Source organism: Dipodomys ordii, unplaced genomic scaffold (assembly GCF_000151885.1).
Source record: "Dipodomys ordii isolate 6190 unplaced genomic scaffold, Dord_2.0 Scaffold2, whole genome shotgun sequence".
Taxonomy (NCBI): Eukaryota; Metazoa; Chordata; class Mammalia; order Rodentia; family Heteromyidae; genus Dipodomys; species Dipodomys ordii.
In genome coordinates this window covers 9,526,803-9,545,722 of record NW_012267218.1, presented here as the reverse complement: position 1 = coordinate 9,545,722, position 18,920 = coordinate 9,526,803, and the positions used below count along the sequence as shown (strand labels likewise).

General features: G+C 49.8%; 1 protein-coding gene across 2 annotated transcripts in view; it reads left to right on the top strand.

Moving 5' to 3' along the window:
* The first annotated feature begins 329 nt into the window (after nt 1–329).
* The window catches only part of Slc24a4 (solute carrier family 24 (sodium/potassium/calcium exchanger), member 4), a 119,353-nt gene continuing 100,762 nt past the window's right edge, over nt 330–18,920 (top strand). Inside the window, exons 1-2 of one of the 2 annotated variants that reach the window (XM_013014239.1) lie at nt 330–482; nt 2,448–2,558. In XM_013014239.1, coding sequence (XP_012869693.1) covers nt 353–482; nt 2,448–2,558 — 241 coding nt within the window. In that variant the 5' untranslated portion in view covers nt 330–352. The remainder of the gene's footprint in view (nt 483–2,447; nt 2,559–18,920) is intronic. The other variant, XM_013014233.1, reaches the window with a different exon arrangement.

Below are 18,920 nucleotides of genomic sequence, written 5' to 3'. Positions count from 1 at the left end.
CAAGCCCGGGCCGCCAGCGCCACCGCCGTACCGGCGTCGCCTCCTCGCCACGGAGTCATGGTGCGCGCAGCGCGCACGCCCCGCGCGGGACTCTGAGCTCGGAGCGCGCCGTGCGCCCCCTCCTCCTCCTCGCGCCCCCTCCTCGGGGTCGCCCGGGGTCCTCTCTCCCCGTCCCCCGGCCCACCCCGCTGCCGGGGGGCCATGAAGCTTTGGCCGCCGGCTCTCCGCTTCTGAGCTGCGCATCGTCCGCTTCAGCTCCAGCGACGACATTGGGCCACAGACTGACAGCCCTCGGGGTGGGCCACCGAAGCTCTCGATCTTCTCCCAGGGACCAGTACCCGGGCGCCCCGAGATGGCGCTCCAGGGGACCCTCCGGCCGCGCAAAGTTCGCAGGAGGCGACAGATGCTGCCGCAGCAAGTTGGCTTCGTGTGCGCCGTGCTGGCCCTGGTGTGCTGTGCGTCCGGCCTCTTCGGCAGCTTGGGTAGGCGCCCGTGGGGGTCCCCCATCCTCCCGGGGAGTTGAGATGGGGGGCTTGGGCTGGGAAGCCCCGGGACGCCCCCACTATCCCCGGTTCCTTCCTCGCCAGGCGGATCCCCAGGGTTTCCTCTTGTTCCCTGCCTGCCGGGCCGGCGGCGCGCATCCGGGCGGGCTCCGCTGCACGCCCCGCGCGCCCCGGGGACTCGGGTCGGCGTGTTCGTTACCAAGACGGAAGCCGGCCCCGCCTCTGTCCCCCCCGGGGTGTGCAAGCTCGCGTGAGCCGCTTCCCTATTCTGCACAGGGACCAGGCTTGTACGCTGCGTCCCTCGAATCCCCGGACTCCGGTTGGAAAACTGCCGCCGGCTCTTGGCTCTCCCCTTGGTCCTGCCCTGGTCTAAAGGGGTTCTGGCGTTTCCCGACGTGTCTTCCACCAAATCCTAAAAGGTTTTAGGCAGTCGGGTTCCCGCGGGAGATTGCTCCTGTGTTTCATCTGAGCATCTCTTCCCCCTCCTTCTTAAGCCCCCACCCCCCCAGAAGAGGGCTGGTTTGTGGAGCCGCCATCCACACTCTTCTCCAAGGAATGACTTGGGGGGACCCCTTAGGGTATGCATATTTCAGGAAGAGGCAGGGAAGACAAAAATCTTACAAAAATACTTTGGGGGGGCAGGGGAAGGGGGTAGAATTTGAGTCCCGTGTAACTTTAATCAGAGGACCTCCACTACCTTGACACCCTCTAGCAAACCTCCAGACAAACAAAAGAAAAGGTGCCAGGCAGGTGACACGCCTATCTAGGGCAGTCAGGTAGGCCATTAGCATCTAGGGCCATTGACAGAGGTTTATGCAAAAATCAGATGGGCCGCCATTAAACTTCCAAAGTAACATTGCTCTTCAAAAACCCGGACTTTCGTGATGTGGGGATCCAAGGTTTTAAAAAGTGACTTCTTGGAAGTGGCTCTGTGGTGCAAGTGGTAGAGTGCTCGGAAGAGCACAGGGACAGCACCCAGGCCCAGAGTTCAAGCCCCATGATCGACAGCAACAACAAAAACAAACAACAAAAAAGTGACTTCTTTCAAAAGAAACCTGGAAAGTGTATTTTGGACATCTCCGTACCTGACACTTCGTGATAGGGTATTGTCCGTGGGTGCATCCACCGGGTAATGCCAGTTACACACCAGAAATAACAAAATGCCTAGAAGATCTCAGGAGAAGAGGTTATAACCCACCCCCCAACACGCGCGTGCGCACACACACACACACACACACACACACACACATACATACATATGTGCGCGCGCGCACACACACACAGTGCGCATGCGTTGTGATGAGCTATAAATGAATCCTTTAAAGGTCTGAAAGTGAGAATTGGTTTCATTTGCTGAATTACCTTCAGGAGTCTAATTGCCCTTGGCCGTGGGCATCTACCCCCTTTTCCTGTACTCAGTTTGATCCCCAGCCCCTCAGCAGGTGCATCACCTGGGAGTTAGTTAGTGTAGACCCCAAATCCCACCCAGATAGGATCAGAATCTGCATTAAAAAAACAAAAACAAGACCATCAGGTGATGTGTATGTATATTTAAATGTGAGGAGCCCTTGGATGGTCACTGCCTTCACCTGCTTGCTAACTTCTGCAGGCTCCATTTGTGGTTCCACCAGGCGCAGAGACCATGTGAGTGCATTTATTGAAAGAGAACTTAATGGCTACCTAATTGCTCCTTTCCTTCACCTGTGAGGCCTGGGACCCCCTCAGTCTTGTTCAAGATCAGATCTCATGTGTGAGTAGAAACAACATACCATTCAGGGCACAGGCCATTGTATGTACGCAGATGATATCAAACTTCTAGTCAGTGGATCACTCCAAAGGGTCTCTCAGCTGTTGCTGTGGAAGCGAGACCCACATGTGTAAGGTAACCTTGAGAATACAGGTTATTCTGACCTAGTGGTATCTGTGACTGATTTTTCAATCCAGGACACAAAACTGCTTCTGCTAGCAAACGTGTTTCACCAGAAACATGGCGAAATAGAAAGTTGATGGCACCAATGAATGGAACTCAGATGGCCAAGAACTGCACTGATCCTGGTAAGTACATGCCCCCCCCCACCCCCCGCCCGTTTACCCCACACTCTTAGGCCTTTTGCCAGCTGGCCTAGACCTAGAGATGGGACTTCCGTGGATAGTTCCAGCCAGCACGAAGAAAGTCTTCTGAACCTCTGAGCAAGAGGTGCTGTATGGTGTAGGGAAAGGTAGCCTGCAACATTCACTCCATGCTGCTAGGCAACCTAGGCGCTTTCTTTATCTTGCAACTAAGAAGGTGGAGTTCAGGAGTTTCAAATTGGATTTTCTGTGGTCATGATTGGTTAAGGATGCACCCCTCTCTTGATGTTGGTTGCCTGTCTTGTACTTTTGCTTGCTTGTGCCCCTGGTGGACCACTAGGGGCAGCACACCTTGCGACTGTGGTGGGCATCGCTGTGGGATGACCCTCTAAGACTGGGCTGCTGCAAGGGGAAGACATTGAGCTCCTAGGGGTCTTCCTCTGCGATGGAGATCATCTGCCTCTGGAGCTGGGTTTTGTGTGTCCCAGGACATAGCTCTGATGGTCTTCAGATACTGTAGGGCGTCAGAGGGAGCAGCAACCCCCAGCCCCACTGGCGCCTGGCCTGTTCTGCTACAGGCCAGCCAGTGTTACTTGAAAAAGTGTAAAGGGTTTTCAGTTGGGCAGCAACTCTTGGTGGTGAGGTGGGGGGCGGGGAGGGTGTGTGTGTGGAAGATCCAGTAGGAATGTAGTCCAAAGGCCTGAGGGAAGAGGGAGGTGATTGTGACCAGGTTTTCCACCAACTTGCTGGGCAAACCATGTCATCTTTTCCGAGCCTCTCTTGTCTTACCTGTGAGATGGGTAAAATAACATTTGCCTATTCTGGGGTTGCTGGGAAAACCCAGTAAGGCTCTGTGTATATAAGAGGAAAGGGCACACGTTGTCATTTTGTATTCTGTTTTATGTCATTTTATGTTCTCTTAGGTGAGGTAAAGTCCTAGGAAAGATCTAGGAAGGAGACACAAATTGCTCAAAGTCACAAAGCTAAGTGTCGAAGTTGAGTTTGGAACCCAGACCCTTCCACGTGTTTATGAAGGCTGAGGCTTCCCGCTAAGGTGCTGTGCTGATTTCTGTATTCTCTCAGAAGTCTCTGAGAAGCAGGCTGGGAACATGGAGGGAGATAAACACTTGCACAGCGAGGCTGTCCGTGTGAGCCTGTCCACACGGGAGTGATTCCATTCATCCTGCTGACCCGTGGGGGATGGCACCCATGCAGTCACAGCTGTGCTCTGGTCTTGGCTCTCCACAGAGGTGGATGGGCAGGCTACCCTGACTCAAGCTAAGGGGTGTTTGCAATGGCAAACATGTGTAAAGCCTGGGATCACTTATGTTGGGTTCCATCCTGCCACTCCAAGGACCTGAAACTAAAATCGGTACCATCCACATGGGGAACACATGTGGAGGCTCTGGAGACAGAATGGGGTGAGGGAACTTTGGGCTAGATTCTGGTTCACCTATGCCCTCCTCAGGCTGGCTGTTGATTCTGTCACTCACATATATTCTGAGCATCTTGACTGGGTTAGGACCTAATTTTGAATGCCACAGCTTCCCCCAGGCACCATTGGGATCTCTTTATCTTCAGTGTACTGAGTTTTTATGGACTTAGTTGGCAGTCATCTGGGACTCTACTCGAGATGGAGAACTTTCCTATGTTCTTTCATAATTTTCCTTTCATATTTCAAATAGACTTAATAATATTTACCTTTTTTAATAAAAGCTGCCTATCCTTGTTAGAAGGAGGGTCTGACCTTGCCCACCTAGGGAGAGGAGACTGGAGGGAAATGGGCAGTATCTCTAGGAATCATTCACATTTGTGTTAACGTTTGTGTTAGGCTTCATGTTGACCATTTTGGCACATAGAAAGCTCTCTGTAAATATTACTCCAAATGAAGGAATGAAAGGACAGTGTGATGTGCTATGTGCTTCGGTCCTTACAGTGTTACTTGCAAAGAAAGGACCATGGTGTTCAGAAGCTTAGTAGCTCCTCAAAACTTCTCAGCCAGCCAAGAGCATCCCTGGCTTGTATGGCTCCAAATGCGTCCACTTCTCTAGCCCCTGGGTCTCTTTCCATGTCAGGAAGGCGTGTCCTCCTCTACTGCGGGCAGTGATGGGGGAGGATGAGCAGGGGTGAGGTGCAGACCCTGCCATGGAGGTAGCTTGAAATCAAGGAGGGCAGGCAATGAAAGATGGCGGAGGTACCCAGTCTACAGCTCTGCGGAAGCGCTTCCAGCACAGAGTTCTGTGAGAAAGAGGCAGGACCCACCCCACATTGCATTGAGCTGGAGAGGAAAATCATTGGCTTAGCGAGTAAGAATGTAGGACCAAAGGTTACAAGGTATCCGTGACTCTGTTTCTCTCTGTCTTTGACCCCTTTGTGTCTTAGCTTTGGGAACTAGTTACCAAAGGTCCAGACTTATGTTCTCCTGGTCCAGAGGTGCCGAAACTGACCCACTTCTGCACAAGCCCTAAAGAAGGTTCTGTTGAGCTGAGCCAGCTTGGCCATATGACCACCTCGAGCCAATTCCTATTGCCAGGGGAAGGCCGAGTCCTGGGTTGGCCTAGACTTGGGCCTCTGGAGTAAGAGACTGAAGCTCTACCATTCCCAGCGAGAGTTGGTGGGTTTGGACAGCTGAGGAGCAAAGTTCTCCTCCCTGTAAAACTTCTCACTAGAAGTTCCTCTCCTGAGCTGCTGCTGTGATAAAAGGGGGCCAGGGCTCCAAGTCAGGCCTTCAGAGTAGAACAGAGAGTGGCTTCCCCTCAGTGATCACATGGCTCTTGCGTTCTCTCAAGGTTTCTACCCCTAGCTGTGGGCCCCTTGTGTTGCTTTCCTGGGAGAGGTCTTTTCGGGGAATGGGAGATGCGACTCGGAGAATGCTCAACTGTCTAGGCATCCATGTGCAATGCAGCAAACGTTAGCACACACTTTCCCGAGAGCCTGGGGGAGGGGGAAGGGGCTGCCCTCATTTCCTAGGCCTTGTGGAGACCGTGAAAGGGGTAACTTTATTTGCTCAAAATGCAAATGGTACCCTACTCTGGATTCTCTAGAAGAGTCCCGTAGGAAACAGTTTCTTTGCTCTGTCTGGGTCCTTTCCCCAGATCACAAAGGTGATGTTTTGACCTTATCATTTCATGTGCTGTCTATCCAGCTCACCAGCCCTGGCCTATCTCCCCCCCCCCACAACTAGCACCATCTAAAACAACTCATTCACCCCTGTCCTCCAGGGGTTCCCACTCTATGCTTAGAAGAGTGGCTCTTAGCCCTGGCCATACATACATATCCCTCTAGCAGTTTCTAGATCTATTGCAAAATGCCCAAGCCCCAACTTCCAGAATCTGAGACCTAATTGTTGCAAGGCAGGTCCTGGAGTCCATACAGTTTTTTTTTAATTTAATTTTTATTGCTCTTATATGGGAGGAGGGGACAAAGGGGTCACAATTGCGTAAGTCAGGTGAAGAAAACATTTCTTTTTGGACAATGTCAGCCTGGAGTCGCTATGTTTCAGAGGCTCATAGGTAGTGAATTCCATAAGAAGCCAGAGTTGACCCTCAGAAGGCAAAAGAAGAGTCCTGATCTCTGTGAGGGCCATGGGCTGGGCGTCTCCTGGGCCTGAGGGCTCACGCCCAGGATCAGAATCACCTACAGGATCAGCATCTTCACCCTAGTGAGGTCTCTGGGGGGATTTGCATGTGTGCAAAGGCCAAGAAGCCCGGGCTAGAACCCTAGCTCACACTGGGTAGGTGTGCAGTAACTGTCGGAATGTTGGCAGAGCTCAGTGGTAGAGTACTTGTTGGCATGTACATACAAGGCTCTGAGTTCGACTCCCAACACTGGGGGAAAAATATTAATGTCCCAAAAAGCTAATACTTGATTTAATGTAGCAATTTTCCAGAAAGCAATCATTTATTTTTATTTATTTATATCTTTTTTTGAGACAGGGTTTTGCTCTGTGGTCCATGCTGGTCTCAAACATGCAGTCTTGCTGCTTCACTTCCTCCCAAGTGCTGGGATTGTAGGTGTGCCTAACCATACCAAGCTGGCTGGCTAGCTAGCTGTTCTTTCTCTCTCCTTCCTTCCTTCCTTCTTCCTTCCTTCCTTCCTTCCTTCCACTTGCTTTCTCATTTTTGCTTTTTCCCTTCTCCTTTCCTTCCTCCCTCCCTTCTTTGCTTTCTCCCTTTCTCCCTCTCTCCCTCCCTCCCTCCCTCCCTCCTCTGCACCTTCCTTCCCCTCTTTTCCCCTACTGGCTTCTCTCCCCCTTCTTTCCCCTCCCTTCCTCTCCCCTTCCTTCCTCTCCCCTCCCTTTTTTGCCCTCCATTCTTTGCTTTCCTCCTTTCCTTTGATGTAAGGAAGCTAAAATCTTTTGATTCACTTTTAGACAGTGCCATCTATGGAAAATTCTAGCATGTTCCCTAGAGATTTGAAGGCATGACTTGAGCCTCTAGGCATTGGGTTTTTCTTTTTAAGGTCTGAACAAAAAACAAGCAACCAGAGAGGGAGCCGAGTCTCTGTGTGTGAAACTTAGGAAATGGGAATGAGTGGCGAGGACTCTTAGCTCTGCTCCAGGAGCCAAGTTCCAGGGGCTGAGTGGCTTAAACATGGTTTTGAGGCTGGAGAGTCCAAGATGGAGGTGCTGGTGAACCTAGTATCTGGTAAGAGCTCTTTTCCTGGCTTTCTACTATGTGCTATGATGTATGTTCTCTGGTCTCTCCTCTTCTGTCCTGAGCTTTTTCGCTCAAGGCTAGCTCTCTACCACTTTGAGCCAGCAACACCACTTACAGTTTTCTGGTGGTTGATTGAAGGTAAGAGTCTCATGGATTTTTCCTGCCCAGGCTGGACTTCAAACCATGATCCTCAGATCTCAGCCTCCCGAGTAGCTAGGATTACAGGTGGAGCCACCCGTGCCCAGCTTCCTCTCCTTTTTATGAGGGCACTGATCCACCATGGGAATCCACCTTCATGATCTCATTTAACCTGACATTCTTCCCACCCCCTCACCCAAGGCCCCGCCTCCAAATACTACTTTGGGAATTAGGACTTCACTATGAGAATTAGCGGGCACACAGCTTCAGTTCATGTAAGGGACCAATGCACTTGCAGGCCTCTCTGGATGCTGCACCTGGCGTGCTAGAAGACGGCTGAGCTTGTTGCCTGGTACTTCCCAGCCCTAGCCTGCAGATGAGAGGCCCTGCGGGGCGGGGCGGGGGGGGGGGTGTTGAGGAATGCAAATGTGGAGCCCCAGCCTTGACCTTGAAACCGGACCCAGTGAGGGTACATTCCACCCACATATTAGGAAACCATCCCTTGCAGCCCAGGTCTCCCTTGTAGGCATTAATTGTAGCCATTGTTACATTGTTTCCTCTAACTAGAATATAAAAGTGTTACTTTGTTGTTGTTGTTGTTGGTCATGAGGTTTGAACTGGCTTGTAAACTCTCCCTGAGCTCTTTTGCTCAAGGCTAGCTCTCTACCACTTTGAACCACAGCTCTACTTCCTGTGTTTTGAGTGGCTAATAAGAGTCTCACAGGGACTTTTCTACCTAAGGCTGGCTTTGAACTGCAATCCTCAAATCTCATCCTCTGAAGTAGCTAGGATTACAGTACTAGAATTTGAATTCAGGGCCATGCCTGGATCCCTCTTTACTGTAGCTATTTCTCGAATAGGATGTTGCTTGGATGTCTAGACCAACTTTGGGCCATGTTCTCTTATTTACCCTTCCCACATAAAAGGGATAAGAGGGGTGTGCTACTATGCTCAGCTTTTTATTGATTGATATGGTCAGGGATGGCTGTTCAGGCGTGAACCATTGGTCCCTGGCTTAAAAGTGTTGCTTTAAAAAAATCATAATGTGTTTCAGTTCTCCCATCTGTGCTATGGGACACCTGGCGATTATTCAGTCCCCTAAAAGGACCTGAGGTAACACACATCATCTCTGAAAGCAGTGTTTGGTACCTCACATGTACACAGCCCCTAGCTTTTCTGTCATTTTTCTCTGAATTACTCCAGTGATGGTATAGAACCTGTGTGCACGAAATACTGAAACACAATCTTGCTAGTTGATTATATTTTGACCTCACCAAGCATCTATTCTTTATCCCTTCTAGAAACACACGTTTTCTGGGGGTTTATCTTTTTGTCGTAAGGATTTGGAGTACTGAAGAGTGCTATACTTTGTAAAACTTGCTTCTACTTAGTTGCTGTGAAGTTGAAAGGAGCGCAGTCCCCACGCCGGGGCTGAAGGCCATACACTCGATACACCTGATTCAGCCAACATTGGATGCATGCATTCGTAGTCACCAAAGGGCCAGCGCTCACTTGATTTTTTCAGATCCTGAGGGGCTTGAGAGACCCGTATCCACCATTACCTGGTCAGCACAGAATAGTTTACTACCCCGAAAAATCGCCCGTAGAGCCAGCATTTCGTTCTGTATGGACAGGTGTTCTTTCACAATTGTTCAGCTGGGGATGAGCATGGTTTTCCCTGCTCTTACACTGGCTCCCTTACACCACCCACATCTGAGAGTAGTGATTCATCCTCCACTATGCCCTCCTTGAGTTTACAAAGAAGACCAAGAGGAGAGGCGTGCAGTTTGCTCCTCTTGCAGGAGGAGTTTCAGTTCTCCTTTGAAACTTGCTTTTATCATGTTTGGTTTCTTCTGTCCGGATCTGCCTTCGGAATACCCAGTGGCTGTCTATGCACAGAGGCAGGCTGGGAGGAGCAGGCTGACGGAGGGGTGCCCCAGAGAGTCTGATATGCAGATGGCTCATACCATAGAGGCGACGGATGCAGGATTTAGGGTGGTCCCCTTTGGTTCCACCCTTGCATTCATTCTGTACCAGGTGGAGGCAACAGCGGTTAGGAAGGGGAGGGCAGTGGAGTGGGTGAGGTCAGGACCCAGAGCTGAGGCTGGGCTAGGAGATGTCATTGTGCAGGCTCCCCCCTCACCCAGCCCACAGTCGGTCTCTGTAGGCGTCCTGTGCAGGGAGCAGAGGAATAGGAGAAATCAGGAGGAGGAGGAAAAGGGACCTAGAGGTGCAAAAAGTACATGGGGACAAGTAGGTGGAGAGGTGCCGCAGCATGGGTGGCAAGACGAAGCATCTGGATTCTGAACAAACATTTGTCAGAGTGCCGCATTCAGCGGCCTTGAGAGACAAGTCACACGTCCCGAAGTTGGAAAGTTGTGGTTACATAAAGGCAAATCCTGCATTGGAAAAAAGCAAGAACTGAACTTCATATTGTGAGCAGGGCGATCCGAGTAACCTGTCCCATAGAGCAGAACCAGAAATTCTAGCCTGGGGAGGAGCTTGCTGGGCGAGCAGTCTCCAGGGCACTACTTGGGGTAGGTGGCTGGCAGAGCAGGCAAACCGGAGGTGAGACCTTTCATGGCCAGTGATTACACAGGAGGCTTGAGGAAGACAGCAGCGGGGTGTCAGTGGGCTCTTCTGTGTTCGGGATTGGGGGATGGGACCAAGTGGGGTCAGTGGAGCCTCAGGTCTGGATTCTAGTCTCCATGGTGCCAAGATCATACTGGCTGGCATTTGGGGCTTTTCTCTCTTTGTCTTCTTTATCACCTAACAAAATGAGACTGTTCTGAGTGGTCTGATCTCCAGCAGCTAGAAAAGGCTTTTGTCTGTCTGTCTGTCTGTCTTGGAGACAGTCTCATTGGCCATGGTGAAGTTGAACATGTAGCTCCAAGATGCAGCTCACCCCTCACGTGGTGTAACCTTGAATATGTTGCATAATCTCTCTAAACTTCAGGGTTTGTCTTTTGTGCTTTATTTATTTGTTTATTTGCCTGTCCTAGGACTTGAACTCAGGGCCTAGGCACTGTCCCTGAGCTTCTTTTGCTCAAGGCTAGCACTCTACAGCACCATTTCCGGCTTTTTCTGTTGATGTGGTACTGAGGAATGGAACCCAGGGCTTCATGCATGCTAGGCAAGCACTGTACACTGTACCACGAAGCCACATTCCCAGCCTAGGGTCAGTGCTTTCATCCCTGCCTCCCCAGGCGGCTGCCAGACTTTAGCCTCGTGGTAGATGGAAGTACTTAAGCCATACCTGGAGTACAGCAGTGCCTCCACCATCACCAGCACAGCAAATTGAAGTGCCCTGTGTGCTAGGCACAGTTCTCAGGCCTCCCTGTATCCACTTACTGCCTTCTCATGGCCAACCTTTAGGGAGGTGTGGTTACTCTTCCTCATTCTGTAGATGAGGAAAAGGAGACTCAACGAGATTAAATAACTCATCCAAGGTTGCAGAGCCAGGTTGAAAGTGTGTGTGTGTGTGTGTGTGTGTGTGTAAGGAAAAGACTTTCTTTTCTAGAATAGTTTCAGGTTTACAGAAAAATTGAGCAGAAAATAGTTTCCCCATGCCCTGTCCAGCGCTCCTATTATTACTGCCTTGGTTTAGGGGGGTAAATTTGGTACAACTGATGCAGAATATTGATACATTGTTATTAACCAAAGTCCACAGTTGACACGCACTGTTGTGTACATCCTGTTTTGTTGTCATGTGTGTGTGTGTGTATGTGTGTGTGTGTGTGTGTGTGTGTGTGTGTATGGAAGTTTGAACTCAGGGCCTGGCATTCACTGGGTTTTCTCACTCTAAGGCTGGCACTTTATCACTTGAGCCATGCCTTCTGCCCATGCTTTATGATGATTAGACTTTGCTGCCCAGGCTGTCTTTGAACTGTGATCCTCTAGATCTGAGCTTCCTGAGTAGTTAGGATTACAGGCATGAGCCACTGATGCCCAGCTCATGGCGAGGGTGGGGGGGTGGGGGGTAGGGGTGGAGGGGGCAGTGTTGAGAGGCCTGTGTCCACTATGCCTTCATTGTAGAACCAGATTGTAACATTCTGTGTGGTTTGAATTGTGAGTCTATATCTTGATCCATAATTATTAATAAATTGAGTAGAAAAAGACAGTTTAGAGGTAAGAACTTTAGTGGCACTTTTCAGTTGATTCCAGCAAACATCAAACTTTTTATTATGCTTCCAATACTGATTTGGTTGCAATATAAAAAATGGTCTCCTTCCTTCCTTCCTTCCTGCCTTCCTTTCTTCCTTCCTTCGCTTCCTTCCTTCCTTCCTTCCTTCCTTCCTTCTTTCCTTCCCTTCCTTCCTTCCTTCCTTTCTTCCTTCCTTCCCTTCCTTCCTTCCTTCCTTCCTTCCTTCCTTCCTTCCTTCCTTCCTTCCTCTTCCTCCTCCTCCTCCTCCTCCTTCTCCTCCTCCTCCTCCCTTCTTTCTCCTCTTGCCCTCCTCGCCCCCCCCCACCATCTGCTAGCAATCTCTTCTTGCTGGGCCATTGCTACCCCCTGACTTGCAGTCTCTGCTCCTGACGACACGCAGGCCTCCTGCGATCCAGTGTGCGCCCACTCTGTTTCCTCTTGAACTCTGAGGAGTGTTCCTCCCCAAGTTAAAAATGGAAATCATTAAGTATTGCCATGTGCTGCCTTGGGTGGGGAGATCAGCCATTCAACTCAACACAAGAGTCAGATGCTCGAGAAAGTCTTTTTGCCTTTAACATTGTCCATGATTGAAGAGGCCAGGAGGCATTGCATTTCATTCAATAGGAAGACAAATACTATGCTGGAAGCATCTATGTTTCTCCTGAGAAGCAGTGGATGCCCCCTTGGAAAAGGAACAGGAGGTCACTGTGTGGTGGGGAGGGAAGGAGAGCTCTGCCCAGTGTGCCTGCCCTTTGCAGATGGGAACCGTGACCAATCGACATCTGGCCCTGTGTCTCCCTTTGCTGTTTCAATGCAGAGGATAGCTTCAGCCTGGTGCTTATCGTAATTGACCAAGAAATTAAATGCAACTTGCGATTCTTAAGTGTCTGCATGTCTTGGACCGTACAAGGGACCCAGTCCCTGTTGCCAGGGAGCATGAAATAGAATTCAGGATGCAGAGGGGAGTCTGATAGGGCTCAAAGAACAAGGTTGCCTGTGGCCAGTACCATGGTGGAAGGTGTTAGGGAGGGGTCAGGTGGTCAGGGTGAGGATGCCCTCCTTTTGGTGATGACCTCTGAGCCTGCTCTTGAAGGGTATTGGTAGCAGGGACGGACAGCTCTGCAGAGGATAGTGTGCATTTGAAACCGCAGCATCCTCACGGCCATACCTGGTACCTGGAGGAATGCTTGCTAGCAACTGTTGGGTCTCGCTCATTGGCTGTCCAAGGGGGAAAGAGGAAACAAACACACTCAGCATCCTGGCACAACAATGCGTAATTAGACTTCAGGGATTTATCAAGGAGCCAGTGAGCAGCTAGGGCTGGAGCTGAATCAGATTACATTGATTTGAGTTTGTTTTTTGTTTTGTTTTGTTTTTTTAAGCAGAAGGGGCAGGTAGGGGGTGGGCGGGTGACTAGGAAAGGCAGGTACGGGCTACTGGCTCAGGATTAAGTTGCAAATTGGCTCCATGAGGCCACACTAAGCCTCAGGTAGAGCAGCCGTTCACCCACTTCACAAGAGTGGGCTTGCCTCACTGATGGCTCCCACTCTTGCCTCTGAGCTCCCTACGCGCAGGACTGGAGCTCCTGTGCACTAGCTCTAAGGTCAAGGCAAGGGTCAGACCTAAACTCAGCTGCTAGCATAGAGTGACTGGCACAGACGCCTTCAATCTAGGCATCATCACAAACAGAGTTTCCATCGTCCTGCTGTGATGCCTAGCCTGTGGAGGAACTGTGGGTTAACCAGGACTCCAGTTTCTAATCCTGCCTCTGCTCTTACTTTGTTCTAACTCCTTGCTAGTTACTGTTTACCCTTAGGGAAAGGGTAAGCTTTGTCTTTGCTTTGTCGTCCACTCACTTATCCCAAGCTGTGTGTGGGATCATGCCAGGGTGCCCAGGTATAGACGGGGTTGGTTGTATGGAATCTTCCTCACAGAGTCATGAGGATCAAGTGTGTTTTTCTGTGTAGTGTGCTCACAGAGCAAGCACTGCTGAAATCACCCCTGAAAGATAACTTCATTGAAGTGCAATTCTGCAGAATAAACATTTTGGAAACTATCCTTTGATGAGGGATGGAGCAGGAATTACAAAAGGCAGTCCTGCTTTATTGGAAGGAGGAATACTCCAGCTTGTGTTTGCTAACTGCTGCTGTTGCTTTGAACAGCAGAAACTGGCTGGGCTCAGCAGCCCTGACTATGCAGGGGTGGCGGTGTAAATCTGTTACATTCTGTCGGTGATGGGAGACCTGGTGGATGAAATCTGGGGTTCAGACACCAGAGTTTTTTTTAATTTTTAATTTTAATTTTTGTCTTTTTGGGGAGGTTATGGGGGATCCCAGGGTTTGTTTGAACCTTGGTTTCTATCTGAGAAATGGACAAAATGGCAATGTAGAGGATGTACTGCACTGAAGTGTTGTCTAAACATGATTGCTGCCATTTGCATGATTCTAGTAGATTTGACGCAGGACCTTTCCAGGTCATCCTGTCTTGTGACAGAACATAGGTTATTTGGGACTTTGAGCCTTCTACTTTGTTATTTGGAGCTCATTGCTTCTTAAAATTTTTAAATAGTTATTTATTTATTTATTTGCCAGTCTTGGGGCTTGAACTCAAGGTCTGGGCACTGTCCTTGAGCTTCTTTTGCTCAAGGCTAGCACTCTCCCACTTGAGCCAGAGCACCACTTCTGGCTTTTTCTGTGTATGTGGTGCTGAAGAATCAACCCAAGGTTCATGCATGTTAGGCAAGCACTCTACCACTAAACCACATTCCCAGCCCTTGACTGTTATGGTAAAGGTGATATATGGATGAGCTGCAGTTATGTAAGTCAGGTAATGGGTGCATTTCTTTTTGGACAATGTCACTCCTTCCTCACTCTCCCAACCACAAGTTGTAGAGTTCATTTTCCACATAGTGTCCAGTGATACCACTGCTGCATTGGTTCACCCTTTGTCCCTCCACTTCTGTGCCCCCCCTTACCCTTTCAAAGACAGGTAAACAAAAAAACAAGACAAAAAGGAAAGAAAATAACAACATATCTCATTTCCACATCATGGAGTTCAATTTCAGTAAATCTTACCTTATGTGCTCTGAGGCACAGAGGCATTGCGCCATTGAGCTCCTCCCCTAAGAGTGTCCTCCTTTGGTCTCACTGTGTGTGAATGTCTAGTGTCCTGTATGATAATAATTTATCATGTCCCATTGTATTTTAGATCTAGCTTCTGCATATGAGAGAAAACGTGCACCATTTGTCTCTCTGAGCTTGGCTTACCTCATGGCTTTGAACCTTTAGGAATAGACCTGAGTGGAGGCATTGTGCTCACTCTGTGTGAGGCCCAAGAGCCTCTGGCTGAAAGGATGAACGAGGTCCTTCAGATCATCAGCCTTTTCATAAACTCGCTCTCATGACTCCACCAGAGTTCGTCTTATTGCAGATATGGGCTTTGATTCCACTATACAAGTCAAGTTCAACAAGAGCTGAGCATAGCCCTCATTATCGGATTGACTTGGCTCTCTAGCTAAGATGCATGCTTACATGAAATGTTTAAAATTACCCTAACTAGGACTCCTGGAAGCAGTTTCTCTCACCCAAGTAGGAAGCTACCTGTGGGTTTACTGCATGGATGTTGGATACGTGCATGCTGATTGAATAGCCACAGGGACGTGAGACCTGACTTAGGTGTGGGTCCTGTCTCAGAGGAGTTCCTATCCTAGTTGAGAGGATAGAAGTCGATAAAAGTGCTGGCGTTTTGTTTTATTTGTTGGTCCTAGGACTTGGGTGCTGTACCTGAGCTTTTTTTTATTCTCAAGGCTAGCGCTCTTGAACTATTTCCAGCTTTTTGGTGGTTAATTGGAAGTAAGACTCTCATAGATTTTTTTCCTGCCTAGTCTGACTTCAGATCACAATCCTCAGATCTCAGCTTCCTGTGTAGGTAGGTTTACAGGTGTGAGCCATTGGCACCTGGCTAAAGCTACCTATAATTTGCAGAGGAGTGCAAAGTCCTATCACCCCTCTGGAATGTACAGAAAGGGAGTTCCGTGTTCAATGTTAAGATCACAGAGATGATGGAAAGGAAGTGGTTTTGAAGGAGCCGGCACACCCCAGCATGGCTGTGTTTTGCACACATGGTCTCACTGATCCACTGTTCTTCTAGGACAGTGGAGGTGATGTCCTTGTGTCCATATTTATTAAAGCTTCAAGACAGACACAGGAAGATAAATAACCTGTCCAAGGCCTCCTAGCTCGGTGTGGGCAGAACAGGGGATTGAACTTGGGCAGCCTGGCTGCAGAGCCTATGTTCTTTGGGGGAAGAAAATGAAACATCTCCCTGTGAAGGGCTAGTAGGTGCTGGGGAGGCTGGCTGCGTACGGAGTGTAGGCAAGTCTGGTTGGTGTCCTTGGGTAACATTTAAGGGGAACCAGAGCCTCAGGTACACTGGGCCTTTGTGCTTTACCTGGAGGTAGTGAGAGTCATTGACGGGGTCTGAGCAGCTGTGTGTTTTAGAAAGAGCCATGAGATGGGTGAGTGTTCTTAGCATAATGTTTAATAAGTGTTTTAGGGCAAACGAAAGCAAAGAAAGGTCAGTTAGGAGCTGCCATGAGGGATTTAGGCGAACTGGGGGGAAGGGGAGATAGCCCTACACAGAGCATTAGAGAAGAGACCAAAGGGTAGAATTGAAGGTAGGAGTTATCAGCTCTGAGCACAGATGACATCATGGACCATAATATTCCCCCTTTCCTGAGATGGAATACTCCTTCTTCTTTCCCTGTATTTGGATTCCTCCATGGGACCCTAGGTCGAGAAGAGCTTTCTCCCAGGCAAAGTGGCTGGCTTTATTCCGTATTCCTCATCCCAGAGTAGGCATCTGACAGACACTCATTGCATCTCCAAGGCCGGGTTACCAGTGAGCCGCTGCGGTGAAATCCCCATCCTCAGCCCACAGGTAGAAGGACAAGGGATGCCGGTGTTGGCCCCCTGTAGCCTGGAATGACATCCACAAATGACTGCTGTGGCTGGGAGGCTTCACAAGGTCTGCAGGGATTGAGCTTTGCTCTGATGCTGGACAGATGTATGGGTGGCATCCTGGTGGCAAATACAGTGGTGCAGAATGGGAGTGCTAAGAGGAAAATCCAGCTTTGGGTTTGCATCCCTGGTTTGCACAGTGGCCCCTAGAGGCTACTGCTGACCATGTGCTGCTTCAGGGGCTGGGTCTTTGCCTAGCTCATGAGTGGGAAAACTGGTTCTCACCTCTGGAGGGCTGGCAGGCAGGTAGATGGGAAGATGCAGGTATGGCAGGGAGACTGGTGAGACTCATTCGTTACAGGCACAGTAGAGCTTGGCACCACTCCTGTAACCCTAGCAACTCAGGAGACTGAGACCTAAGGATTGTGATGTGAAGCCAGCTGGGGCAGGAAAGTCCATGAAACTCTTACCTCCAATCAGCAAAAACAAAAAACAAACAAAAAAGCCCACTGGCAGTGGAAATGTGACTCAAGTGGTAGAGTACCAGCCTTGAGTGAAAAAATTAAGGGATAGTAGTGCCCAGGTTCTGAGTTCAAGCTCAGTACACACCAAGCTCAGTACACACACACACACACACACACACACACACACAAATGCATGCACAATAATGAGGGGCCAGGAGCCACTCCAGTGCTTGTCATCTCCTATATACAGAATCCAGCCCATTACACTTTTCCTACCAGGCTGGCTTAATCCCAGCAGGATTTAGTGGAGGCTGCAGTGCAGAGGCGTTTTCTATAAGCAATCCTGGAGGCATTTAAATGAGCGTGGAGGAAGGATCTAGGAAATGTGGCGCATTGTACATTACATAGGGAAAGGAAGACCTTGCTGTGGGGGCTGCACAATCTCAGAGTCCTACCCTGATGTTTCCTCCCCCTCTCCCTGCTCTGATGGATCTGGGGGGGGGCAGGGGAGAAGGGGGATGCAGGAAAGCCAACTGCTCAGGCACCAGGTAAAGTGCTGCAGCCTGGCCTCCATGGTGGCCTGGTGTCTTACCCTGTTTGCAGGTACCTGCTGGAAGTGAGGTTCTCCTGGTACGGTACTAAAATGTCTTATCATTATTTCCTCATGAAAGGGGCTGACCATCCTGGAAGGGGCAGTAACTCTTGGGGAATGGGCGATATACTGATTTACAAGATGTAGAGGAGAGCCAGAAAATGGGGTGGGTGTGACCCACCCTTCAAGGCCTTTAGCCTAGAGAAACTCACTTCCAGAAAGATGTAGATGCTCCCCTGGAGAGCCATGGGTACATTGGTAAAGGCGATTAGTGAAGTAAGTAGAATGATCTATAAGCAAGCTTAGAGTGGCTAAGAGCTCTGGCTTATTAGCTGAGCCCTACAAAGAGGAGCTACAGGAAGGTCCTGCAGGGAGTCCCTTGGCTGTGTGGATCTGCCCCCAGGAACTTGCCAGGCCAGGGAGAGGCAGACCCAAGAGACCACTTTCTTCTGCCAAAGTGCTTCTGCAATACAGCCCCAGCTTCTCAACTCATCTCCCCAGGAACAGCAGGGAATCCTATCACCTGGCACATTTCAATTAGACAGGGCAGCGTGCTGGAGGACTTATTAGAGAGGCTGCTGGGCTGGCAGCAGAAGGGACCAGCTGCATCATCGCCTGCATCTTTTCACTCTTTAATATCTGGGTAATTCTTCCGAGGGCCTCAGAGGGGCAGGCCCTTAGAAGAATGGCTTTGAACTCCCTTTGATCATTTAAACCTTGCTTGTGTTTTCCTTAGATGGCAAAAGTCCCAGTACGGGTGCGATGTGACAAATAGCTAAATGACTTGCGGGCTTCGGGTGACCCACATGTGTTAGGAGGAAGAAAGGGAAGGTGGGAGTAATGGGCCACTCATTTACAGACTTCATATACTATGAAGATGCTGCTACTGCAGCTCACTGAGAATACTTGGGATCGGATCACACCAGAAGGGAGCCGAGGGACCACAGAGGAAGCCAGCCAAGCAGTGCTTTGTCATTAATGTGCACCTGGTCACTTGGGTCCTTGTTAAAATGCAGGTGTAAGGCATCTGGGCTGGGGCCTGAGGGTCTGCACTTCTGATCAGAACCCAAGCACTGACAAGGTCTCCTACCTCCAGATCAACCACACAGCATCGAGTCTGCCTGGCCTGGGTTGATGTCCCAGTTCTGCCAGGGAGCTAGGTAGCCTTGAGCATGTTACTGGGCCTCCTTGAGTCTCAGTTTCTCCACCAATGAAATGGGCTACCAAGATTTGACAGCCAGAGTCTTGACAGAATTACAAGAGCCCCGTGTGCTGGCCCCTGAATGCTTCCATTTTTAACATGTATGTGTGTGTGCGTGCACATGTGCGTGCGCATGCTATTACTGGGGCTTGAACTCAGGGCCCATGTCCTTGCTTGAGAGATCATTCCCCC